At 59.7% G+C, this 22,158-nt stretch overlaps 1 protein-coding gene across 1 annotated transcript; it reads right to left on the bottom strand.

Annotated features, from left to right (window-relative positions):
* Window positions 1–651: 651 nt before the first annotated feature.
* ENTPD2 (ectonucleoside triphosphate diphosphohydrolase 2) lies at window positions 652–12,703 on the bottom strand. Its single transcript, XM_074890881.1, has 9 exons — window positions 12,551–12,703; window positions 5,605–5,722; window positions 4,922–5,072; window positions 4,128–4,287; window positions 3,821–4,048; window positions 3,136–3,402; window positions 2,830–2,949; window positions 2,416–2,550; window positions 652–1,804 (listed from the first exon to the last, which is right to left on the bottom strand). The coding sequence occupies exons 1-9, from the start codon at window positions 12,659–12,661 to the stop codon at window positions 1,604–1,606; spliced, it is 1,491 nt and encodes a 496-aa protein (XP_074746982.1). The 5' UTR covers window positions 12,662–12,703; the 3' UTR covers window positions 652–1,603.
* Between the last annotated feature and the right edge of the window lie 9,455 nt (window positions 12,704–22,158).

Raw genomic sequence — 22,158 nt, 5'->3', positions numbered from 1 at the left:
GCGAGAGCGAGGATGGCAGCGAGAAACCGCAGCTGGCTAAAGCTGCTCCTGTCCTGGGGTGCGCAGAGGAGCGCGGCGGGGCCAGAGGCTCTTTCCAGATGGGCTGGAGGAATCGGGACAGGCCCCATGCAGCGGCCGGTGGCTGGACACATGCCGCGGGGCCTCTGAGCTGCCAGCGACTGCATGAACGAATGGCCAAGTCTGCGGGCTGCTCCCCTGCCCTGCCTGGTACCAGACCCTGGGGCAGAGGCTCCCAACTTGTCCTCGTGTGAAGGCTGTGGCCGTGAGCGCAGCTGTGACCGCGTGGGACAGGGTCAGCTTGAGCACTGCCCGCTCACGCCTTTGGGCTGACTGGACCTCTGGTGCTTGTGAGACCTCAACTTCACAACCACGACTGGTTGAGACTTCCATCTCCAGGTGGGCCTGAGTCTGCAGTGAGGTTTCAAGCCCATCTTGGTCCGTCTTGGGGGACTTTCCAGATTGGCAGAGCTGTGCTGGTGACTCAGCACTGGGCGGGCTGAGGGGATTGAGACCTTCACGCAGAGCCTGACCTGCAGCTGTGTCCAAGCAGAGCCCGTAAGTGGCTCTACCCCTGCAAGACAACCAGGCTTGATGGGCCTGTTGCTGATCAAAAGCCACAGAGCCACAAGAGTGGTTACAAAGATTTATTTCTGATTATAAAAAAAACCCAACCAAACAAAACCAAACCTTCTGTGTGTTTGCATGTCCCTGTTTTTACTCATTTGGAAATGAAGGCTCATCCTCCCAGCTGCCTGACATGGGGTGATACAGGGCTCAAGTCCTAAAGCAGTGCAAGGCCCCACTCCTGCAGCAAGCCCACCACCTCTGCACTGCCACGGCCCTGCACCAGGGAGCTATGGGGACTTTTTGTGCCATTGACAGGGGACAGAGGAGGCTCTGGCTGTGGCAAAGGCGACACTGGCTTAGGAACCACAGGAATGGGGAAGGCACCATGTCTGGTTGATGGAGGGGGACCTGCTGCTTGCTGCCCACTTCTGGTTGTTGCTGACCCTGTGCTGAGGCCGGTAGAAGTCCAGGCCAAGATCTGGCCCTTGGGAAGGTCAGTGGGGTTTGTGCATTGGCCAGAAAGACAGCGGAGGCTCTAAGTGATGCCCAAAGCTCCCCAGGAGGCAGGGCTGATGCTCCAGGGACAGGCTAGTGAGGCCAGCTATAAGGACTAGCATAAGTAATACTCCCCGCCCACCCCATGCACATGAAAATAAATCATGCTCTTGTCTGGACTCGCTGGCCCAGTCCAGCCCAGGTCTGGCAGCAGAAAGGTTCCCCAGGTCTGAACGTCCACATCCCAAGGCTGGTCTGGGGTCCATCCCTGAGTAGCACTTGGAAACCCTTAAGCCATTCTCCTGCATGGCCAGTGGTCCTCTTCTGTCCCCCCCTTTCCTGCATCTTGAAAGCAAGGGGAGGGCAAAATGGGACTGCTTTCCTTCTGGGACAGGCAGCATTGGGTATTGGAGGAGGACATCTCTGAGCACTTGCTGCATCCCAAGTGTTCAGGCCATGGAGACTCCAGCAGAAAGGATGGTGCTGGGTCCTGCAGACAAGACCCACCATGTCCCTGCCATTAGATTGTGAGGGACTTGCTGCGCCGGAGCAGGCAGATGGCAGTCACCAGAGACGTCAGGGTGGTGACCACAAAGAGCAGGATGAGGATGACCCAGTAGTTGTACAGCATGCTTTTGTGGGAAGAGGGCTTCTCCGCTGGGATCATGTTGGTGAGGTTCAGCATGTAGCCCAGGGCCCAGCCGATGGAGGTTTCTCCTGCCTGTGGGAACAGCATGGCATGGTCACCACCGTGGTCAACCCAGCTCCATGGCCATCAAGAGACCTTCCAGGGATCATCTGTCAGCCCAGTGCAGGAGAGGGGTTTGGGGCAGTCCACAACACCCTGAGCCCTTGCTTGCCTATGGGTCCAGCCAGCCCAGGGACAAAGCAGTGACCATCCCATGCTGAGCTGGGCTCATCTGATGGGAGCAGGATCTCGTCTACTCAGGCCAGTCCTAATCTCGCTGCCCATCCTGTGACTCGTGTAGGTGAGGAGACTTGGCAAAGGTGGGCTCCTGCCCTGAGATAACTTCCCAACAAACTAGAGCAAAGAGTTTTTTGAGATGGCTGGTGTCTTGAGGGCCAAGGAAGGACCTAGAGGACCTTCAAATTCCTGTCTATGTGACCACCCTACAGTCAGCTCAGCTCATTTTTTTCCATCTCCCAGAAGATCCACCCAAAAACTGGGAGTCCCGTCCTGGCCCTGTTCCCCAAGATCTTCCCTCAGATTGCTTGGCTCTTTCTTGGTATGGGATCATCTCTCCTGCAGGGCTTTTTGGCCTAACTCCAAACAGATACCGTGGGATGAGTATGTGCTCTGGTGTTACTCACCTTCTTTTGGAAGGCAATGTTGGGGAAGGAATGGTTGTTGAAGTTGTAGCCTTTGGTGGTGAGCAAATAAACAAATATGCTGACAGCGCAGTAATCTGCCAGCCTCTTCTCCAGCTTGGGGGCTTTCTGGAGCAGCTGGATGGGATGCATGGAGGGAGAGAGAAAAAGGGTCAAGCCAGCAGGGCCTGGGCTTTGTTTCTGTAGCCTGAAGCTCTGGGTGGTTGCATCTGGCTGGCCAAGGCCCTGCCCATACTTACCTGAGCCTCTCCTGGTCCCATGTAGGAGCCATCACACACCCTCCCCCTACTCCATGGGTGCCAGGACACCCAGCCCCCTCCAAGGGCTGCTCTCAGAGCCCAGGTGATGCCCCACATGAAGTAGCCCTCTCCTCCCCGCGGTGTCTCTGGAGCCCACCTCGCTCCAGCTGGTGGCACAGATGGTCTCAGCAGCATCCTTCAGGTCACTGGGCAAGTGCACGGATCTCCCCATCACTGTCTGGATGAAGTCCACCGTGTAGAAGAAGGCAGAGAAGGCCTGATGGAAGAAAGGAGGCAGCCGTGGGACAGGCCGGGAACAAACCCCCTCACCACGAGCAGCTGCTCTGACTGGCATGGTGCGCAGAAGCGACTGCCCTCGCTTTGCCACCTTGTGATGGCAGGGGCTGGGGACACCGGCACACCCAGCAGCCAGGCCACCACCCCGCTCCATGCCAGGACTTACAATGAAGTTTCCTGAAACCTCTGGCTGGAAAATGCCGTCGAAGGAGCAGTGGGAGAAGGAGCAGGTGGTGAAGTCGAAGAGCTTGTTGATGTGCAGAGCGCAGAGGCTCCCGTTCCCGGTGCCAACCACAGTGACGGTGGTGTTGAGGGCAAGGCTTGGCCTCTCCTTCTCTGTGCAGGGGCTGTCGTAGACACTGCTCAGTGACAGGCTCTTGTGGTAGCCCGTGGGCCAGCAGGGATGGGGGACAGTTGCTTGGTAGCTCTCAGCCTGCCAGAGAAGTGATGCACGGGACTTGTGAGCCGTGCCGTAGCCCCGGCTCCCCCAGCGCTGCACAGCAGCCCTGGCATCGCCTGCCTGCCTCCATTTCCCTGCCGGGGGGATGCAGAGGAGCTTGGGCAGCGGGATGCAGAGCTGGCAGTTGCCACAAGTGTCTCAAGATGACTCGGGACGTCTCAGCTCTGGCTGAAGGGTACAACAACTTATGGAGAGAGTGGGAGGAAGTCCTGGGACCACAGGAGAGGGTCGGGGGCAAAACACAAGAGCTGACTGGGAAAGATGTGCAGCCAGCCCTGTGGGGCTGTCCCAGAGCCAGGGCTGGGGGACAGCCCTGTACAAACACCAGGGTGAGGAGGCACCCTGTGTGGGGTGATGACAGCTGGTGTGCCTGTCAAGCACATGCTGGTACCTGGAGGAGCTTCGAGAGCAGCCTCTTGAGGACCTGGTCTCTTCCGTAGCAGAGGAAGCTGTGGGTGTACACTTTGTACACCTGGCCGTACAGCTTCAGCATCACCTCGTTCCTGGGGTCTTCGATGGTGTCCCTGCTTTCAAAGGTGATCTGTGTGGAAGCACCCCCGAAGTCCAGGGCCCCCAGGGTCTTCTTCTGGGGCTGGATCCATTCCCCAAGCCACCCACGCTGAGCAAGGAAGACAAGAACGGGTGTAAGGCTGTGATAAGCTGGGGAACAGCCGTCCCTGCTGGGATCCCCTGCCCACCTTGATGAAGTTCTCCAGGAGGTAGTTTGCAGTGACCCAGCCGAAGACCCCTTCCTCTTCCCCTGACAGGATCTTTGCCCCCCGGAAATTGAAGGGGTATGACTTCAGTGTGGCCTCCACGGCGCTGAGGACGGCGTCTGAAGCCTGCGGGTTCGCGATGCTGCGGGCCAGGCGAGAGGGCAGAGTGGCAGGGCTGCACCGGGGTGCTGCGAGCGGAGCCTCCACTGCTCGCAAAGCCCTCGGGGCCTGGCCCTGTCACGGCACATGGGGCTGGAGATAGGTGGGTCCTCACCCAGGTACCTGTGGGGATGTCCCCCCAAAAACCCAGCTAATTCCCCTTGTCTCTGCCGGAGAAGGAGGCAGGCAGCAGGGACGAGGGTGTGCTCCCTCCTCCTGAGCCATATCCCGTGGCTGGGTGAGGGGGGCACGACTCCCTTCTCTGTGTGGTTTCCATGGGGTAATTATTCTCACTGCATCCCATCAGGCTGCCGATGGGTGCAGGGGGACTTTCCCCATGGCTGGACAAAAAGACTGGGTGGGTTATCCTGGTGCTGGCCCCACACCAGCCCCTTTCCACCCAGACATGTGCTGGCTGTGCCCTGCAGAGCATCTCCTGCTCTGAAAGGCAGGAGCACCTCTGCAAGGGACATGGAGCCAGGCAGCTGGGAGGGTTAGGAGCTTCGCCTGGCAAAGGGGCAACACCACAGCTGTCCTTCACCATCTCCAGCCCTGCCGTGGGCATCCTGGGCAGTGTTTGGGGCCAGGCAGCTGGCACGGCCAGAGCAAGCACTCACTTGAGCAGGCGCATGCCGGCTGTGGCACCCAGGTAGAGTGGGGTGCCCGCCTGCTTCTCCTTGGGCACATCTCTCAGACCCTGGTTGAGGCAGTGCACCAGGCTTGTCCCGGCAGCTGGAGGGTTGGAGCTGTAGCTGGAGATGCCAGGACCTGTAGAAAGAAAAGAGCATTGCTCCCTGGGGGGGGTGGGCAGAAGCTCAGTGGGCAGAAGCTTGGTGGGCAGATGCTTGGTGGGCAGCTTTGCTCCTCCCAGGTTTTTCAAAAGGCAGGTGCTGCAGGTTTCTGTGGGCATGGAGCCATCCAGCGTCCAGCCACATCTCCCTGCCCACGCCACATCCCCCACTGGCTGACAGCCTGGGAAGGGTGGCTTAAATGGAGGGTGGGAAACCATCTCTCGCTCCTCACTGGGCTACGCAGGGACCTGAATTGTTTCCTGGCGGTTCAACACATGCCAAGAAAAGATAAACCACAGGCATGCATGGCTGCAAGCCTTGTGGGGGGAAATGGGCGAGGTTTTGGGAACAGAGCTGGACCCCTTGTAACACCTCACTGCGCTGGTGAACACACAGAGAGGCAGCTGGACATTGCAAGGGCATTTGCACCATCACGGTGCCCTGCCCTCAGGGGATGTGACAGACCCTGCCACCAGCCACTGGTCCCTGGGGACTGGGACAGTCCTTACCCTCCACATCACACATGCTGTGCTCGCTGACCACCCCGGTGTCGTTCTCCTTGTCTGCAGGCCACTTGTAGATGAACATGGCTGTATGGGAGGAGCCGGCGTCCAGCACGATGCCATACTGTGGGGGGAGGAGGCAGGGGGTCAGGTCCAGAGGCAGGAGACCCCCCAGCTGCCCCAGGCCATCCCGAAGGAAGGCACTGGGGCTCAACAACCCGCCGTGGCTGGCCGCTCCTGCCCTGGCAGTGACCTGCCCGGCAGCTTCAAGGGCATTTTCTGGCAGAGGTGTCCCCTGCCTGCACAGGGCCCTGCCCAGGATGTGACTGGGAGCAGGCGCTTTCCCCAGCCCGGGATACTGGTCACCCCACCGCCTGGCACAGCACAGGGACTCTGGCTCTTTGGGCATGGGGACCCCCTTGCCTCCTTGAGCACAGACCGGGAGGCTCTTCCCCCGCTGCTTGCCCCCATCTCCCCACAGCATCCTCCTGGCCAGCGGGCAGCTGTGCTGAGCCGTGCCAGAAGGTCCCTGGGGCCAATGCAGGGGAGAGGGACACCTGGGAGTGGCCCCTCAGGGATGCAGCTCGCCAAAGAAGGGCAGCCAGGCACCTCATCCCTCCCGTCCTTGTATGGCTCGGCCATTCTCCGGCTATAAATAACCCCGCTCCCTCCTGCCAAACAAGGTTACCCAGCTCCCAGGGACGGGCCTTCAGCCCCGCCGGGCGGACCCTTCTGCCTCACCCCCTGCCATCTGCAGGCTCAGGGCTGCCTGCGCTGGCCCCCTCCGTGCCCCCACCGGAGCTGGGGCTGCTTCTCTGCCGGAGAGGAGGCTGCGAGTCTCTGGAAAGCGAGGCAGGATCCAGCACTGCCCCAGCTGAGCATCTCTGCAGTGAAACCACTTAAGGCTTTAATCTGGCTTGTGCAAAGGCTCTGTCTGCTGCCTGCCCTGCCCAGACCCGGGTGGAGCCCCAGGGCTGGGGCAGCCAGCTCCTCTCCCTCCCCAGCACCCGGGAGCCACCCCAGCCCTGCCTGGTGGGTGCCCTGGTCCCATCCCTGTCCCCATCCCTGTCCCCGCCAGCGGCAGAGCAGCCTCCAGCCCGGGTGGTTGCAGGGTTGGGTTTGGGCCAGCTCAGGCAGCAGAAATAAAGTATCAGGGCACAGGCAGGGACGCCTGGGTTCCCTGCTTATAGGCAACCCCCATTCCCCCATGGCCCCACACCAGCGGTACCCCCAGGGAACCATTTCCAATGGGTGACCCCCCTCCAGCCTCCCCCAGCTCCCATTAACTGTCAGGATCTTGTCACATGCCCTGGGCCAAAAGCTACAAGCCAGCAGAGAATCCCCACCTGTGGCTAGACTGGGGTTTGTGTGTCACAGCACTCGTGTGGGGGAGCAGCTCCCAGAAATGCTGAACCCTGCAGAGAGGAGGAGGGGACTCTGACAGTGCCCGCCTCCCCCCCCCAACTGCTGCTCTAAAGCACAAAGGTGGGGAGCAGGACCCCCAGTCTGGCTGGGTGCTGGGGTCAGTGCCCTGGGCAGCCTCGGGGAGGCTCTCAGCTCCCCCCTGTGCCCACTGTGCTGTGGGCCGTGCACCCCCTGGCACTGAGTGTCCGCCCAGTCCTTCCTCACCATAGCACCCTCTGCCTCACCTGCCTGCCCCGGGGCCCCGTGGGCACCCTCTGCACTGCTGGGTGGGCAAACACTTGCCAGGCACAAGCACAAGCACTAAAGGATGCTGAGTCTGCCCCCGTGAAGCTGTCTGTCCCAGGGCATGCCCGCTGGCACATCACCACTGGCTCCCAGCCCCACAGTCCCCTCAGCACGTCCCCTTAACTGCCCCAGCCCTCGCGGGTGGGTGCTGGCGTCCCCACGAGGGGTCCCTGGGGAGATCCCCCTGCCTGCCTCTGCCACAAGTGTGACCATGCACCCTGTGGCCACCATGCAGATGTCCCCGGTGTCCTTGCAGGGCACCATGCCACCTCCGCGCCACCCCAGATATCACGTGGAGTGACAGTAGCATTAGCAGGGTGACAACGCTGTCCCCAAAGGGAAAGTACCGACAGGTCACCCCCAAACCCAAGGCCGAGCACAGCTGGGACCCCAGGAGTGGCTCCCAGCCTGGGATGACATGTGGGGGGCTGCAGCCCGTGGAAGGGGGGTGAGGCTGGAGATGGGGATCTCTGTGGAGTGGCAGGGGCTAAGAACTGCTGGAGCAGGAAGCAGGGAGGATGACCCGCAGCACCGGGGACACCTGGTGCCACACACCAGGAATGGGGACAGCCCAGGAAGAGCAGCGTGGGGATGCCAGACTGACCCTGCGCCACGGCCACGGGAGCTTGGACACGCGGCTGGATGCAGGGTGGGCAGGGCAAGCCCACATGTCTGTAGTGGGGGGAAACCTGGTTCACAGAATCCCAGAATCACCTCGGTTGGAAAGGACCTTGAAGCTCCTCCAGTCCAACCATGAACCTCACACTGACCGTTCCCAACTCCACCAGATCCCTCAGCGCTGGGTCAACCCGACTCTTCAACCCCTCCAGGGATGGGGACCCCCCCCTGCCCTGGGCAGCCCATTCCAACGCCCAACAACTCCTTCTGCAAAGAAATCCTTCCTAAGAGCCAGTCTGACCCTGCCCTGGCGCAGCTTGAGGCCATTCCCTCTTGGCCTGCCGCTGGGTCCTTGGCTCAAGAGACTCCTCCCCCCTCTCTGCACCCTCCTTTCAGGGAGTTGCAGAGGGCCATGAGGTCTCCCCTCAGCCTCCTCTTCTCCAGACTAAACCCCCCCAGTTCCCTCAGCCGCTCCCCATCAGACCTGTGCTCCAGACCCTGCACCAGCTCCGTTGGTTCAGGGGATTTTCTCCTGCCTTCACCAGGGCTGGCTCAGCCGGGCCCTGCTTCCAGCCCCATGGAGAGCTGGCAGGGGGTTGCACATGTGTGGGGGTTGCATGTGGGGGGGGTGCACGCCCGTGGGGGTGCATGGGGGAGGTGTACATGCCCACGGGTGTGCCGACGTGTTTGTGTGCACGTGGGTGCGTGTCTGTGCGTACACGCGTTTAGGTGGGTGTGCATGTGTGGGTGTGTGGGCGCGCACACGAGCGTGCGCCCGTGCAGACATGTGTGTGGGCATGTGCGTGCCTGGGACAGCCGTGCTGCCTGCTCAGGCCTGGGCAAGTGGAGCACACGTGGCTGCAACTGCGGCTCTGCTGCCCACGCGGGGCGGCTGGCAGCGAGGGGCAACACCCAGGGGAGCCCGGTGGGGAGGTGTCGTGTTGGGGGTGACAGTGACATCACCAGGGCAGTTTGCAGAAACAGCTGCCCCATGCAGGCGCATCCCAGTGCCCTTTGCTGCCAACGCTGCGGGTCAGGGTGGGGGTCTCTCCTCCTGACCCCGGCCTCTGTGTGGGCAGAGCCAGGTGCAGGGTGGCAAAAATGGGCAGCAGCCCCAGAACTCCATGGGATGGTCCATGGGACCCCCCAGCTGGTGGTGGCCCGGCCCTGGCAGTGGAAGCAGCAGCGCTCGGACCGGCCAAGGTAACAATGTGTGACAACATGAACTGCCGCAGCGCAGTGGGCGCTGCCAGCCGCAGGGAGTGCCCGGCGCCCAGCCAGTCGCTGGTGCCACGGCTCGCTCCCTGGCTGTCCCAGCATGAGAGGAGCTGCCACGGCCTCATGCCACCCCCTCTGCCCTGCTCCCGGGGGTGCAGGGTTTTGCACCCCAGCCTGTCCCTGAGGAGGAGAGGTCCTTGCTGGCAGCGCTGGTGACGGTGAGCAGGGGAAGCCACGTGCACAGGCGTGTGTGCACAAAGGGGCCGAGGCAGACCTGGATGGCCAAGAGGGTCCCCAGGGATGAAGGAGAGGTCCCAGCCCCTCCTCCAGACCCGAGGGTACACACACGTCTCCAGCACCCACACGGGAATTGGGGACGGGGTCACCCCCAGCGGGGCTGGGATGGTGCTGGCCCCTGTCCTGTCCCAGCCCCTATGCCCAGGCATCGGAGCCGCTGTGTCACCCGGCACAGAGCAAGCTGCCGTGCAGGCACGAGCCGTGGCCGAGCTGTGGGCTCGCAGCCACGCAGGGGCACAGGCAGGGCAGGCGCAGGCACAGGCAGGGCCCCTGCAGATGGGAAGCCCTGGGAGGGAGGAACCCCACTGGAAGCCCAACTCGTTAGTGATTGGCAGTGTAAGCAGTGCCCTCGGCTCCTCCAGCCGACGTGTCCTGTGCCTGCCAATGAGCGGGGTGGAAGTGAGGGCTGGAGGGACACAAGGATGCCCTGGCACGCTCCCACACTGGCGCCTGGCTCCCATCACCCCTCTCATCTGCCCCGGCACGCTCGGCTGACGGTGCCCCGGGGCTTGGCGGGGCCTCGCACACGTGTTTGTGGCTCTGGCCCCAGCCCACAGGACAGTCCCCAACCCCAGCACCTCCCGGTGGCAAAGGGATGAAGGATTTTTCTAACAATAGGACACCCTGTCCAGACCCTGTTAATGCCACAGGGCTGGGGGACACACAGGTCCCAGCGTGGCCCCACACTGGGACAGTGTCCCTGTGCCACCCCCAGCCCCGCTGCCTCCTGGGTCGCCCATGGGCCCACAGGCTCTGCCCCACCACATCGTCACTCAGCCCAGCCCGAGCCAGGGCTGCTCTGTCCCGAAGCCCCTGCAGAGGGGATGCAGAGGGGGGTGATGTCCCCAAAGGCCATGGGGCAGTGAGGTCACGGGCAGGGCTCAGGGCTCCTGGTGAGCGCATGGCTCTGCCCAGAAATGTCCCACACCCCAGGGGAGGAGGCAGAGGGGGATGCTGAGAACTGCCCAACTTGCTGCAGCCTGGCAGCACGCCCCGTGGCTTTGTCTGGGTCACCAGTCACTCACTCCACAGGCTCTCGGGGCTGCCCCGTAGTGCAGCAGGGGCTCAGCCCTGCCCCACAACATCCCACTTCCCTCGAGGGCAGTGAGACTTGCGGGACCCCGAAGTCTGCAGTGGGTTATGACAAGTTTCCTTCCTGCTGTGGGAGCTGCAGCTCCCCCGGGTAGGCTGGCAGGGAAAGAGCCCAGCTGGCTTTGTAATGGTCAGTAAAGAGATTTGCCAAAAGAAGGAAAAAAAGGGGTTGTCAAGAGAAGGCAACAGCTCCGAGCCATCAGGCAGCAGTGCCGTAAGCCCCATGAGAGAAGGGGAATGCTCACGAGGGAAGGGGAACACCGCGCTCCCAGGATCAGTCCCTCCAGCAGCAGAATAACTAATCCAGGGTATTTTTAGGGCTATATTCCAAGCAAAGGAGCTGCAAAGGGAAGACATGGAGCTGCAGCTCAGCAGTGAACAGTGCTATCACTCAGCAACTGCTGCTAACATGGACTGAGCCAGCAAGGACCACGTCTTGCCCAGGTGGGTGGGAGGATGTGCCCGGGGTCCCCCACAGCAGGATCAATCTCCTCTAAATTGCGTTGGCATATTTTGGGCTGAGTCAGACTAAGACAAAGCTTTGCATCCCCAAAACACCCCTGAGCTTTGTGCAAAAGCAAATCCCTCGGTGCCTGCAGGACCAGGCGCTGCTGGGACGCTGGTGGGCAGCGCCGGTGGGCAGCACCTCAGCGCACGCTGTGCTGGACCCCGGGAGCACTTGGCACATCCAGGAACGGCGCAAGAGCCCAGGTCACCGGGCCAGGTGGCACAGCCGCGGGTCAGCAGGGCCAGGACCCACGTGAGTGTTCGGGGATGCTCAGCCCCAAACTGAAGTGCTGCCTGCAGACTGGAAGGTGCTACCACCCAGAGAGAGAAAAAGCACAAAAAGCCCCCAAATTAAATTAAATTTCTGGGAATACATCTGGCTTAAAACCAAAGCTCCAGATTGAAACCAGGAGGGGAAAAGGCTTCCCACACTGACCTAAGTGCTGCACATAGGCCTCTCGGTACTGATCTGTTCAATCGCCCTGTGTCCAAGGAGACAAAATCCATTTTGAAACCAGCTAAGGGCACTGCCCAAGATGCGCCAGCACATGGCAGTGGTGGCAAAGAAAGGTGTCACAGGGAAAGAGTTAATCATTGCTAGTTATACTAACAGCAGTGAGTATCATCTTGGTTAAGCCAACTCGTTTTCTCAACCTAATCTTCATTACATCTGACAAAACCGGAGAGAAGACAACACATCTGGCATTCAGGCTGGCTCAGAAAGTTTCCAAGCAAATTGCTTGGGATGAGAAAAAGGGGGTTTTGGATTTTCCAGGACAAGAGCCTGATCCCCACAGGATAGCTCGGTCTGTCATCAAAAAAAATACGCCTTTTTTAAAACAAAAGACTTGGGCTGCAAAAGAGTCAACTGGGGGACTCAGCCAACAAGATTGTTCCCAAGTTGTTTGGGAACTTCTTTCAGCATCTGAATTTACAATGAAAAAGAAAAAAAACCCATCTCGTTTTCATAGGGAAGTGCATTTCTCGCCCGGCAGCGCTGTCTCAGGAGATGCAGCTGAAGCTCGGGAGCGCTGGGCGATGCTGGGGTGCGCAGGGGTGCCCCAACCCAGCCAGAGCTGCGGAAGCAGATGCTGACACGGCTGCTCTGGCCTGGGGGGCCGCATCCGGACACACCATCACTATTTTTCAGTGTGTGCAAAAGAGTCCCAAAGCGCCGGGCTGAGGTGCCGGGGATGGGCAGCCGGGGGTCCCCGCAGCCGGGGGTCCCCGCAGCCGGGGGTCTCGCTCCTGGCCTGGTGCCGGGGGCAGCCCCGTCCCTGGGCAGCCCGGGGCGGGGAGGCTGCTCCCTGCGCCCCCCCCCTGCAGCTCGGGGCCCCCCCAGCCCCAGTGGCCTCCCCCGCCTCTGGGGATCCCCTGGATGCCGGAGCCTCTCCCGCATCGGGCATCCCGCAGATCGCGGTGCTCCCTGCGGCTCCCCCAGCCCAGGTCCCCCCGGTGCCCGGTTCCCATCCCCTCCGTGCCCGCTGCCCCCCGTGCCGGCCCCGCTCACCTTGAAGCCCGGCGGCCCCCGCGTGTCCCCGGAGCCGAGGCAGAGCAGGAGGATGCCCAGGAGGCAGCCGAGGGCGAGGAGCAGGAGGACGGCGGCGACCCGGCGGGCCATGGCGGGGCCGGAGCGGGGGCAGGTGAGCGGCTCTGCGGCGGCTGCGGCGGCTCCTGCTGCTCCTCCTCCCTCGCCTCCTCCTCCTCCTCCTCGCCCGCCTCTCCCGGCTGAGTCACCGCCGCCCCGGCCCACCCGGGCGGGACACGGGCTCCGCCGGGCTGCGGGGGGCCGGCCCCGAGCTGCGGGTCCCGCGGCTGCCCTTGCCCCGGGCTCTGGTCCCTCCTGCCCCCCCCCGCCTCGGGCATCGCCCCTGCCCCGGGATCAGCCCCATCCACCCCCCCGGGCATCGCCCCTGCCCCGGGATCAGCCCTATCCACCCCCCCCGGGCATCGCCCCCGTACCGGGATCAGCCCCATCCACCCCCCCGGGCATCGCCCCTGCCCCGGGATCAGCCCCATCCACCCATGGGCCTTGACCCAGGACTCAGCCCCATCCTGGCCCCCCAGGCTTGGGCCTTGCTCGGGATCAGTCCCACCTTCTCCCCCCACCAGACATTGGTCTTGACCCAGGACTCAGCCCCATCCTGCCTCCCTGGGCATCACCTCTGCCCCAGGACTCAGACCAGACATGGGTTTGGTGAGAACACCCGAGCAACAGAAAAGCTCTGAGAAAGAGTCTCACCTGCCATGATTAACAACTATGAATATATAACTGCTTTTAATCATTACAAGGAGTTTGTGACAGCCCTGAGGAGCCCAGACGTATATTGAGATTGTTTTTAATATGGTCACAAGTGAATAATGTAATGCATTTCCACATGGAGCAGTGAGCCAAGGAAGGTTGGGCCCCTGGCTCTGAGAAGGACATTTTGAGCTTGCTTACACAGCGGGATAAAACAGTGAACAAAATAATAAACAAGGAGATATCACCAAGGAGAGGAGGCTGAAGGAGGACGCAGCTTCCAGCCCAGCTGGGTCGCAGGCTGGAGGGTCACACTTCAGCTCCTTGCAGCCTGCCTCACTTAATTGTTTCCAGCAAGTCACTTTTTCTAGCACCGGCAGCTTCGCCGCACACGTTGCACCAGGGCTGGCGGTTCTCAGAGCTCGCTGCCCACCCTGTGGGCTCTGGCTGCAGAGGTGCTCGAGGGGCCCAGCCTGTGCCAAGGGCTTGTGGTCCTTGGTCGCTGTGTAACGGAGGCTCTGCCGCTGGACGTCCCATGGAGGATGAGCTCCAGTGCTGTTCCCCGAAGCAGTGACCGGCAGCAGAGTCTGAGGAAGAAAATGACTAAATTGGGGCACAGAGTGACCCTCGCCAGCCAGTGCCCATCAGCACAGTGCAGGGCTTCTCCACAGGTCGGCTGTGTTCAATCTCTGAGTCTGTTTGCAGGTGTGTCTACCTCCTCACTTCAACTCATTAAGCATTTAGCCTTTGGAAAACCTGTGGCAATCAACTCCAAGTCATTTATGTGAAAAAATTATTCCCCTTTGCTGCTGCTGCTAATACCACAGGAGACCATAGTCTTGTCTCTGAGGATTAGCAGCGCATCGTTTCCACTGCCTTCCTGCATCACTGCTGACTTTAAGGCTTTTTTCAAGTTTCCACAGGGATGTACCTGACTCTTGTTGCCATCCTCTTCACCCATCCAGTATTTCTGGGGCACACATCTGCAACCCTTACGGGTGCAACCGCACCAGGGATTAACACAGAAGCAGAAATATCTTCTCTGGATTGCACTTAATCCCTTTCCTAATAGCTCCCAAGCCTCCTGATTTTCCTTTAGACTGGACAAGCAGTGAGAAGAAGTCTTCAGAAACTGAAAAGGAACCAAAAATCTCTTTTCTGAATGGTAACGAGCAGAGATGGGGCTGGGAGAGCCCTGTGGGGGTAGGGGTGGTCTTTTGCTCCTCATTCTTATTTTGCTTTAGAGCAAGTCCCTTCCTGGCAGGCAGTTACTCAGTGTGCTGGGACCCTCCTGGGATTTGAGTGGAGATGTGAGAGTCTTCCATATCTTGGTCTCACACAGATTTAGCCACCCTGTTCCCAGGTTGCCCATATGTAGCAGGAGCAGGGGGTTTGCATCCCTTCCCTCTGCAAGGGGGGCTGTCCTGATCTATGCACAGGATCGCATTTGCCACCTTCTGCCTGGCCCCAAGGGGCAGGGGGGGTTGAGCCGAGCGAGGTCCAAGGGAGCCTGTGCCCAGCCCTGACCGATTGCTGGTGTCCCAGAAGGCTCAACCTCCAGCATGAACAGGGAGGCACCAAGAGCTGGGACGTGCTGGGCTGGAAATGCTCCCAGCCATGCAAGGGAAGGACAGCCATGCAGATCCCTGCACAGCCAGGGAAATGTCTCTGCTGTGGGGCAGAGGGAGCACACCGACACCACTGTCCTGAGCTCAGCCTGGCCAGGGTCAGGCGCTGGCTGCTTTGGCCCCAGCAAGGGGAGGCTCCCATGGCCTCTCATTTCTCATCGTGTCCCTTTTACAGGAGGCACCACCTGAGGAGAGCAGGACAGGGAAGGGTGTCAGTGCCTCTGCCCACACTGTGCCGGCAGCCCCAGCCCCATCCCTGTGGAGGAGCAGGTGCCTGTGCTGAAGTGGCCACCCCTGGTGGGCAATGCCTGGCAAGGAGCATGAAATGAGCTCCAGGTGGAACAAATTCAGTGGGAAAAAGAAAGCAGGGGGCAGGGAGGGCTCTCTCTGCCATGGAAGATGGAACGAGGGATCTCCCAATGCCATGAGAGGGTGAGCACAGCCTTGTTTGTCTGAGGAAACCAAGGACATGTGGATTTTGGACACCAGCAGAGCAAGGCTTGCACAGATGTCACCTCTGTGAGACTCCAGGTTGTGAAGCAAAGGGTCTGCTTGAACAAGCAGGTTCAGTGCACAAGCAGCTGCATGGGGAGCCAGCCCAGCACAGCCTGGCTGCCCTGCCACTGTCACCTCTGCTGCCTGCCACCCTGCCATCTCTGCTGCCCTGCTGCCCTACCACCTCCCTGTACCCTGACATGCTTCTCAATCGTCACCGTGTTGCACAGCGAGGTGGGGCAGAGGAAGAGCAATGCCTGGGCTTGGGGCCCTGTGCTCCAGTGGACAGCAAGGCTATCCAGCACCTCTGGCATCCCACTGTCCTCATGCCCCTGGTGCCATGTCCACATTTTGCCGGTTCATGCCCAATTTTTCATCCACCAGTATCCCTGAGTCCTTCTCCACAGGGCTGCTCTCCATCCATTCATCCTGCCTTGGGTGTCCCCAGGGACAGAGGTGTGTGGTGAAATGTTAGGGGCCTGCTTTGATAGCAGGAGGGAGAGAGATCCTCAACATGACCAGACGCTTACAGTAACCTGAAATGACCATATAATCAATCAGCTGCAGGGCCAGGATTTGCTGTGAAGCAGCAGTAAGTTCCCCACCATCTAAGGCCAGTTTTGCACACTTACAGCCTGTGTACAGGGTGTCACCTCTGTTATGGGGCCAAGGCAGAGAAGGACCAGGTGTACCTGTGAGATGTGGAATGGTGAAGGGGCCCAGAGGAGTGGGTGGATATCACAGGCAAAGGGGAAACCAGACTGGGAGACCCAACTCCCAACCACGCTGGTGCCTTTTGCTCACTCCGTTCCTGGGTAAACACTGAGAGCTGGGTCCCAGGTAAAGCTGAACAAGGATGTGCCAGCCACATGCTTGAGGCATCTGCTGGCTTTTGGCATGTACTTCTACATCTCCTGCAGCCGATGCGGACACTGACTTCAGCTCAGTGGCATGGAGGAGACAAGGGTTTTCCTCCTTCTGCTCCACGGAGAGGCGCAGGCTCAGGCTCTCCAGGAAAGACGAGTCCTGGTGGCAGCCCCATCCCAGCTGGGCAACAAAGCCTGTCCCCACCCCGGGGGACATGCAGGCACAACGATTTCATTATTCACTGGGGGCAGAGCGGCAGGTGGGGAACAAAGACGAGAAGGTGGGGAGTGTGTTACTCACCCAGCGGTGCAGGATAGCCGCTTTCCCGGACAAAGGAGAGAGGTTTTTCTAATCCACCTCTTACAACAAAAGCATCTGACATGGGGCCACCTGGGCGAGGGTTGCCTGGGTTGAATGAACGGAGAAACTGGAGCAAGGGAAGGGACTCACTGGCTGACCCTGGGAGGTGGTGTCTGGGGATGGAGGGGTTTGCTGGTGCAGGGTCTCAGGGCTTCTCAATGTCTTTATTAAACACGGACAAGCACATCTGGGATCACTGGTGGGCGGCACATCTGGGAGCACTGGTGGGCGGCACTGCGGCTCCATATGTGGTTGGGAAATAACAGGAAGAACAGAATGAGCCTGGAGACACTGCAGTGGGCCAAGGTCCAAAGGGAGGGATTAGGGACAGGGTTTTCTGCTCTCATCTGCAAGATCTTTGGCCAGCAGCAAGGGGAGATGCATCCAGGAGCATTCAATAACCCTGGGATTAGGATGAGCCACCAGCGTGGGCCAGCCATGAACAATGCACAAGCAGTCCCATGATGCACTCAAGAGCTGCTACAGCAAAACACTGCTCTCAGCCCTAATAAGAGCCCCAGGGTGGTCCCAACCTGCTCCCAAGGGAGCACAGGAGGACAGCAGGTGCCACAGTTACTCTGCAGAGACACCCAGGGCAAGGAACAGCAGGCAGAGAGAAGGGCTGGTTGGAGAGCAGCATGGTCCCTGGCACAGCCAGCAGCACATTTGGGATGGCGTGAGGCTGCAAAGGTGTCCCCAGCAGGAGCACGGCCCCTGTCTGCCTCATGGGCAGCTCTCGAGCAGTGCATGAACCAGGGGATGAGGGCAAGGGCTCATCCTCAGTCATGGGCTGGGCTGAGGCTGCTCATAGGGCCATGTGTGGTTGTCCATGGGAGGGAGAATCCCTCAGCCCTGCTCTCAGTCCCAACCCTAATCCCAGTCCCAATAGTACTCCCAACCTGAGTCCTGCCTGGGAGCAGCACTGAACCCACAGCCAGGTGGAGGAGCTGTCACCTGCTTCCAGTCCCCAGGGCCATGAGCAGCCTGGCTGAGCTCTGCAGCTCTCACTGAAGTCCGGACCTGGACTCACCCAACCCTGGGGACTCGGCTGAGAAATCAGGTGTATTTTTCAGAGATTGCAGGCCAGCGCAGGCCAGCCATCCTGCAAGCCCAGAGCTGTTCCTTCCTCGGGGACCTCCAGGCAGGCTGAGTCCTGCACCAACCAAAGAACTTGGGCATCTGCGCTTCCCAAACTGCTGGTGCTGACTCTCTCCCCAGTGTTTTGTTGCTTTGCATGGAGGAGTCCCAGAATTGCACGGGGTACTGGAAAACCTTCCAGCAGCCTGTCCTGCTGGGGGGGATGCGTGCCTCAGCCCAGCAGAGCCATGTCAAGCTGGAGCCAGAATGATGCTTTTGCTCAGTGTGTACCCAGCCAGGCCTCCATCCGCAGCATCACTGATACAGCGAGGGCTGTCCAGGGCTGGCTGGGGAGTCAGCACCCGTTGGGAATAGCTGGGGCTGCCCATACTGGTCCCAGCACTGAGCAAGCCCACAGCACATGCATGCAAGGCATTTGGACATTCTTTTTGAGTCTGTGGGCAACGAGGCTGCAAATCCAACCAGTGTTTCCATTGATAGAGGAGAAAAAGAAAGGGGGTGTGACAAACCAACGTGTAACTGAGGGCAGCTCCTGCTGAGCCAGTGGCTTTGCATCTACACCCTGCGGGTACAAGCTCCCCTGATGCACTTGAGCCTCGGCTTCAAGCCCAGAGCTTTTCCATTTACTGGCACTGAAGGACTGGAAGGACCCAGTGTATCCAAGACTATAATCCCCCTCCTGGCAAGGACACTTTCCTGGAAGGAAGATCAAACCAAAGCACAAATCTTCATTCTTGCCTTGCTTTCTAAAACCTTTTCTCTCTCCGGTTTCCCAGGGCAGCGTCTCTGCCATGACAGCCCGAGGGGGGCTCCCATGGGCAGGGATCTGCTCCCCGTTGCCTGGGCACTAAAGAAGCCAGGAAATAAGCGGCTGCTCCGGAAAAGCCCCACCAGTTTCTCCTGGCTGTCTTGCCAGGAGCCCTCTCATGATGGGGCAGAGGGCGGGGAGGCGTCCAGCCACAGGGTGCTTGCAGCTCGCAGGGCAGGTGTTGCAGCGAGGAGCCACTGCGGTCTGGCAGGTGTCCTGTGCCATTGGCTCCGTGGCTGTGGCATGGTGCCTGGGGAGCTGCTTCCCCAAGCTCATGGTATGAGGCTGTGGGTCCTGGTGCAGGACAGGGGCCCCGCTGGCAGAGCATCCTGCCCCTGTGCCATGGCCCCAGGGCAGAGGTGTGCTGGCGTGTGGAGCCCTGGGCCCATCTCACTGCCACTGTGGGCTCACCTTTCCCTAAACCTGTGGGACAGGGTGTGTGGGCAGGAGGGAAGCACAAGACATGAAAGAAGGCAGCCTTGCTTACGGGGCTGATCCCCATCCTCAGCATGAGGGAGGGGGTGATGGTGGGGTGGGGACAGAGCTGGCAGGATGGAGGTGGAAATTATGTGCTGCTTGGAATAAAGCAGGCAACTATTTGTCACTTTTCTTAAAACTGGACAATGCTCCAATCACAATCAAGAAACCACATTTTGAATGACCTCAGCTTACCACCATGACCACCAGCCCCATGGCCAGTGCCAGGGAACAGCCAGGTGACGTGGAGGCTCTCGGGGCAGGAGGCTTGCTGCAACAGCCCCATGGGCTGCCTGTGGCCACCACTGCAGCCCCACACAGAGCCACAGCAAGGAGGGGCTCCCCTGTGGGATGCCCAAACACCCAGGCTATCCCTGCTGACCCTCTGCCGGAGCATCAGAGGGGCTCTGAATAAGCAGGGGGCTGTTGGGGTCAGCTGTGTGTGACTCCCTACCGGGGCTGCTGCTCAGCTTCCCAAAGTCTGGAGGTGAGCAGGATCATGGGGCCACTGCAAACATCCCCCTGTGAGCAGCAGTGGGCAGCAGGACAGGCAACAGGGCATGGGGGGGAGCGTAGGGGTGCCTGTGGCCATGCCTCCTCCTCCTGGGGTGAGTGCAAGCACTGCAATCCACTTTCGCCCAAAACCCACACCATGTTCTGACCCGAAGCAGTCTCTTATTCCCCAATTATCTACATTTAACCCAGCTTCATGGGGGATTTTGCCCCTTGAAGGTCCAAACAAGACCTGTTTCTCTATTCTCAGCTATTGCATTGATCTGCGAGGAGAATTCAAGTAACCTGGAGGGACATGGCTAATCTCTCCATTAGCTCTCCTATGCAGTGAATTTGCTCTTTTCCCATTGCTGTTGCATGGTGAAACTCTCTGCCCTGAGGTGCCCTTGAGTCCCGAGAGATGTTAGAGACAAAGCTAACATTTTAGGAGGACTTGAGCACCAGGAGGGCCCTGTGCATTCACCACCCTCCCACCAAGCCACAGTAGCTAGTTCCGGAGGTCAGAGCACCCCTGTTAGGGCATAAGTCACCTTGCCATCACCATCCTGCAGCTCTCTGGCAGCATGCCCCAGCCCAGTGAGGTGATGCTGCTCCAGCACCCCTTTCCTGAGCTCTGGGAAGGGAGGCAGGAAGGTGTCCATTCAGCCCAATCCCATTTTGCACTGAGCAAGATCATTTTGCTTCCCTCTGACGCCTGCAGTTGGTTTTGAGGACCAAAGAGGTCCTTGCAGACGCTTGCAGAGGCATAATCACATCCCTCGATGCTGTTGCTGGAGCCCCAGGGTGACTGCTCCTTCAAATCTTTGGCATCAAACTATGACTGCTTGATCCAAGACCTCGCACTGGGAACTCAACCTGAGGGCAAGGAGGAGTCTCTGCTCTTCTTTGGCAGGACTCTAATAAAAACTAGAGTCTCAATGCAGGCTGGGGCTCCCTGCTTGCTTCCCCGTGAGGTTGGGGACAGCCAGCACAGCTGTCCTGCAGCATCCCATCCCCTCCCTGTGCCACTGGCCTTCTGGGGAAAGCTCCACACCAGGGAAGCATCTCATCTGGACTCCCGACTCTGCCAGTCCCTTCTCCCACTGTTTTCCAGCAGAAGCCATGAGAGCAGCCCCAGCACAGCAGCTCAGAGCCCCACACCTGAGGGTGCCCCCAGCCCAGGGCAGCCCCTTGTCAGCCCAGCTACCCGCCTTAGCAATCTCTAAATTGAAATGCATCAGTAGTGTTGTTTCTCACACTAATAACAGCTTCCTTTTGATAGATGGTTACTGTCTCTGTGTAAGAGCACACAGCCCTGAGGATCACCCTCCAGCCAGTGGGCACGTTTCCAGTCCTTTCTGCATCCCAAAATGCAACAAAAAAATCTTTGGAGAGCTGTTTCCTCTGCCGGAGCACCAGGGCTTGCTCCAGCCCTGGCTGAGCATGACACGCTTTCTCTTCCCAGCCTTAGTCCGACTGGCATTTTCCCATCCTCTCCCCACAAAACTGGTACATGGGCAGCCGGATCCTTCCCTGCCTGGTGGGCTTCCAGTGTGCAGCCCCAGCCAGCCAACCGCTAGAGGAAGAGAAGGTGACTCAAAGACACCCATGCTGGTCCAGAGACTGGAAAAGCATCCTCTGTTCCAGGAAACGGACTTCACACTGTCACACTGCTGACTTAGCCAAGAACCCGCTGCACTGCCCAGCTGCACCAGGGCTCAGCTCCGAGCCACCTCAGCAAGTAATTTCTGACATAATCCCAGGGCTCTGGGTCCTTGGTGGTGAAGGGAGGAGCACAGACCCCCTCTGGAGAGGGACACTGGGGACGTCATGGGCTGTCGTTATTCCTGTCTCAAGCTGTCAACACTCCTGGCAGCGGGACCCCTCGTGTGCAGCAGAGCAGTGCCAGTGTGATGGCACAGGCAGGACAGATGATGGCACAGGTAGACAATGGCACAGGCAGGAGAGGGAATGACACTTGCAGGACAAATCATGGCGCACACAGGAGAGACTTAATTTCCCAGCAGTATGGCAGGGAGGGCAGCGGGAGGCGCCCGGAGCCTGGCTGGCTGCAAGGACCTGTTTGCAGGGGTGGCAAAGGGACCTGCTGCAGCACAAGGGTAGGAGAGCGGGTGCTGAGACCCTTGGGCCGAGGCTCAGCCAGGAAAGCCCTTCCTCTCCCATGTCACTTCCCAGTCCTTGGTGGCTGCCCTGGGCTGCCTCCAGGCAGCAGCTCTGCCTGCCCTGTTGTGGTTTGACCCCAGGAGAAAACTGAGCACCACACAGCCCCTCAATCACTCCTTCCCCCTCAGGGATGGGGAGGAGAAAATAAAACAAAAGGCTCAGGGGTGGAGATAAGGACAGAGAGGAATGACTCACCCATTATGGTCACGGGCAAAAGACAAGCTCAGTTGGGGAAGAAAAAGAACATCAATTTAATATAAACACCACCACCACTTAATTTCCAATCAAACAGAATAGGACAGTGAGAAACGCAACCACATCTTAAAAACACCTCCCCCCACCCCTCCCTTCTTCCTGGGCTCAGCTTTGCTCCCGGCTTCTCTACCTCCTCCCCTGCAGTGGCTCAAGGGGCAGGGGATGGGGGTTGTGGTCAGTTCATCACCTGTTGTTTCTGCTGCTCCTTCCTC

Source organism: Strix uralensis, chromosome 21, assembly GCF_047716275.1.
Source record: "Strix uralensis isolate ZFMK-TIS-50842 chromosome 21, bStrUra1, whole genome shotgun sequence".
Lineage (NCBI taxonomy): Eukaryota > Metazoa > Chordata > Aves > Strigiformes > Strigidae > Strix > Strix uralensis.
The sequence above is the reverse complement of the archived record's forward strand: the minus strand, read 5'-3'. Positions and strand labels throughout refer to the sequence as shown.

What these genes read in the sequence shown, in the direction of transcription:
- ENTPD2 (XM_074890881.1), bottom strand. Translation starts at nt 12,661, where the DNA reads ATGGCCCGCCGGGTCGCCGCCGTCCTCCTGCTCCTCGCCCTCGGCTGC. An exon ending in GCCGGCATGCGCCTGCTCAA is followed by an intron (nt 4,288 to 4,921) that starts GTGAGTGCTTGC and finishes CCTGGCCCGCAG; the next exon opens with CATCGCGAACCCGCAGGCTT. An exon ending in ACATTGCCTTCCAAAAGAAG is followed by an intron (nt 1,805 to 2,415) that starts GTGAGTAACACC and finishes CTGTTCCCACAG; the next exon opens with GCAGGAGAAACCTCCATCGG.